Source organism: Rhagoletis pomonella, unplaced genomic scaffold (assembly GCF_013731165.1).
Source record: "Rhagoletis pomonella isolate Grant_MI unplaced genomic scaffold, Rhpom_1.0 Rhpom_scaffold_00007, whole genome shotgun sequence".
Taxonomy (NCBI): Eukaryota; Metazoa; Arthropoda; class Insecta; order Diptera; family Tephritidae; genus Rhagoletis; species Rhagoletis pomonella.
In genome coordinates this window covers 66,803,601-66,807,013 of record NW_023458561.1, presented here as the reverse complement: position 1 = coordinate 66,807,013, position 3,413 = coordinate 66,803,601, and the positions used below count along the sequence as shown (strand labels likewise).

Genomic DNA, 3,413 nt, shown 5'->3' with positions numbered 1-3,413 from the left:
AGCAGGATATCAACTGTCTTAGTAGGCAACAGATAAATATTTAAATAAATATCTACGTATATATGGATGTATATACTTTTTTGTGTTAGATGCAAGTGCCATTGTCTTGAGGTTCTCTATTGCCAAGAATATATTTCTTTGTCATTGCCAACCATAAAACTTTAACGCTACAAAGACGCTGTCAGTTAGCAAATTTTAGATGTTGTGGAATAATAGAGGGACATTTTTGCAAGGCATTCAAAAAACTTAAAATCGTATGCGTACATATGTATGTACACTAGGGTGGTCCAAAAATGCAAGTGAAAAAGTAAAGTCGGAAATTTTATGCTCTCAGCCCCTAGGATTGTTCTATACCGAAACAAATATACCCTTTTTTATCGCAACTATAATTTATATGTAGGTCCGTCAAAAAAATGGTTAAATCAACAATTGGGTATTATAACTGAAAGTCTCCTGAAGAGAAACAGAGTTTTCCGATCGAAAAATATTGATTTTCAAGAAAGTTTATTTTTCCCATATAAAAATACATGGAAAACTTTGAGCGCTTTGAGCGACCTCTAATCTTTTTTTGATTTCAAAATAAAAAATAGTTGTTTCGGTATAAAACAATCCTAGGGGCTGATAGCATTACAATTCTGGCTTTACTGTTTTTGGACGACGCTAATGTACACACACGCATACATACATAAATACTTATATATGCGTACATACACCCACCTAGCGTTTGGAAGATTAATTTATGGCGTTTTCGTTTCTACCGGAAAATGTTACCTTCTATTTGCCCTCTACGTAGAAATACTAAAAAGAGGGTAATGAGAAGGCAGCATTTTTTGTAGAAACGAAAACGCCATTAATAAAAATCACCTTGCTGTGTCTTCTTCGATCAACTTTGATGATTGAAAACCGATTAATCGTTTCCGCGGTAAAAAAAAAAAACTCGAAAATGACTCACTTACACTTGAATTGATTTATTGAGAATATAAAAGCAAAATGTAGGGCAATCACAAATTAATCATGCTGAGGATTGAAATGTGATCGTTTCCTTCGCTATTAAAAAAAGGAACATTTGTCTTTGCTTCTGCTGGCATAATTAAAAAAAAAAACTGTCAAATTTTAAAAATAACAGTCGAGTCGTGGTGTGAACTGCGTGATGTAAGAAAATTTAAATATTTTTCATCTTAGATATTTGCCATCCTAAATTTAAAAGCACAGGTCAAGAAATGAACGGTGTGCTACAAAAGCATTTTGTGCATGCTAAAGACAGGTTGGAAAAACGACGAAAAAAAACGAGATCATTGCAAGTACACACGGCGAGAACCCGCGCAATTCGTAAAATCGATTTCTTAATTTGAAATATTTTTAATTTTTATACACATACGGACAAAAGTATTGGCACAGAGAACTTTTCACAATGCGTGCAAAGTTTCATATTCGCAATTTTTTTATAAAAATATAGCTCATATTACGCTAGGCTGACGTTTCACACAGTAGGATTTTGTTAGCCATCCCTGCAAATCATGCTTTCAAATTAATCTGAATAATATATGTAGAAATCTTAAACAAATGGTAAAGAAATAATTAATTTTCTTACCGATTTTTTGGCGAATTTTCTAATGTGAAATGAACTGTGTACAACTCGATTCTTTCACTAAATTTCGGAAGAAAATCGGTAAAGCCAAGGCGAATTCATATACGGTGGTGTTACCAGAGCGGCTGATTTTATGATGCTGCTATCCCCTTACATGAAATCGTCTTGGATACAGCAACCAAAATAATGCTTCTATCAAAGCGAATGCATACAAGATGTTGCATGCATATGAACTAACTCTATTTCCAATTTTTGTTCTGCGTGACTTTTTGATTTGACATTTCGCTCAATGAAATCAAATGCAAACGCACGCAAGCCAATTTCAAGGTGACGCAAAAAAAAGTTCTACGGCGTGTGTACTAAAACGCAAACCGCGAATATTAGGTTATATGTATTACATTTTCATTGGCCCCAAATGCGTGCTTTGAAATCAGTCATTTGAAGGTGTTTACACTGCTTGATCCGCATTTGCTTTGACTTCTCATCAATTGAAAAAGGAAGACAAAAACAAAATGAATGTAAATAAAGACCACATTTATTATATTTTTAACACATTTTGGACACAAAAAGGCAATTATTCTTTGGTTTAACTAAAAATGTTTGTTTAGTTTAGAACTAGAGTTTCCACAACGGGGGTTTGGACTCGTTTTTTGTTATCGATATTAAATTAATCTTTTTCTTTCTTGTTGATCGTCTATGTTTCATTTCAAAGTAGACAGCATTTTTGGCCATTTCACCTACTACATGCCCCCTTATTTCCTGAACCCAATAGATGTCGACCAACAGACCTCGCATTCGCTTTCAGGGCATCGAATAACATAGAGAAATAGAGGTTTGGTTCAATATGCAGAAACCTTTTTTTTCTGTAAACCTGTGTTATTGACGTGTAATTTGCTATTTAAGAATTTATTTGTTACATTTTTTTCCTTTTGTTATCTTCCAAATTAAAACACTTCTTTCTTTGATTTTATTATTTATTTTCTCCCAATTCCTATGGACTTTATATAGGTACACATATAACTTAGTTTACATAACAATGTTATTCTTCGATTCTACTCAAATTAGTATCCTCTGTATCTCTTATGAGCCTTAAATCTTCGTCAATATTTACAAAATACGTAGGAATGTTACCACGCCCTTTTACATAAGTTTCACCTCTGTAAATGCAGTGAACTTGATAGGATTCTAAAATGCGCGCAGATTCCTCAGTGACTTGGATTGAGTCCGGTGTTCCGGTCGAGTCCATGCGAGAAGCCATATTCACAGCATTGCCCCATACGTCGTAAAATGGCTTATACAAACCAACCACACCAGCCATTACAGGACCGTTCGATATGCCTGTAAAAGATAAAATGTGTATAAAGTCAATTTCATTAGGCAAAACTAAGAATGCGCATCTCACCAATACGCAAGGCACCTATCCTACGGCTTTTCTCTTCGTTTTGTACTCGGCTCTCCATGTTAAAAGCTCTCATTGCGCGCAATAGATCCAAAGCGAAGCACATCATGGCATAAACCACATCATTCTCAAAACTGAACTTGTCATTCATTTTAAAATCGCTACTGCGAAAGGAAGGCGAGCGGTCATCGTCCGACAAACGAAAACCGCTTGCTGTAAAAAATTAAGCCAAAATCGATATCTCAATGAGAATAATTTCAGGATATGTATAAATTTGATTAAAACCTATCACTCTGATATTAATAAGGAAAAATTAAAAAAACTCACGCAGATATTCCTTAGATTCTTGCGACCGCAACGCGTCTGGGTTACTTGCACTCAGACCACATGCGGCCATATATGTCCAGCCGGCCACTTTAATTTTTT

At 34.8% G+C, this 3,413-nt stretch overlaps 1 protein-coding gene across 1 annotated transcript; it reads right to left on the bottom strand.

The window, feature by feature from the left end:
• Nucleotides 1-2,627: 2,627 nt before the first annotated feature.
• On the bottom strand, nucleotides 2,628-3,384 carry LOC118743973 (adenylyl cyclase X E-like). The gene is made up of 3 exons (XM_036476735.1): nucleotides 3,315-3,384; nucleotides 2,991-3,200; nucleotides 2,628-2,926 (listed from the first exon to the last, which is right to left on the bottom strand). Exons 1-3 carry the CDS (start codon nucleotides 3,382-3,384, stop codon nucleotides 2,628-2,630), a joined length of 579 nt encoding a protein of 192 aa, XP_036332628.1.
• Nucleotides 3,385-3,413: the final 29 nt, after the last annotated feature.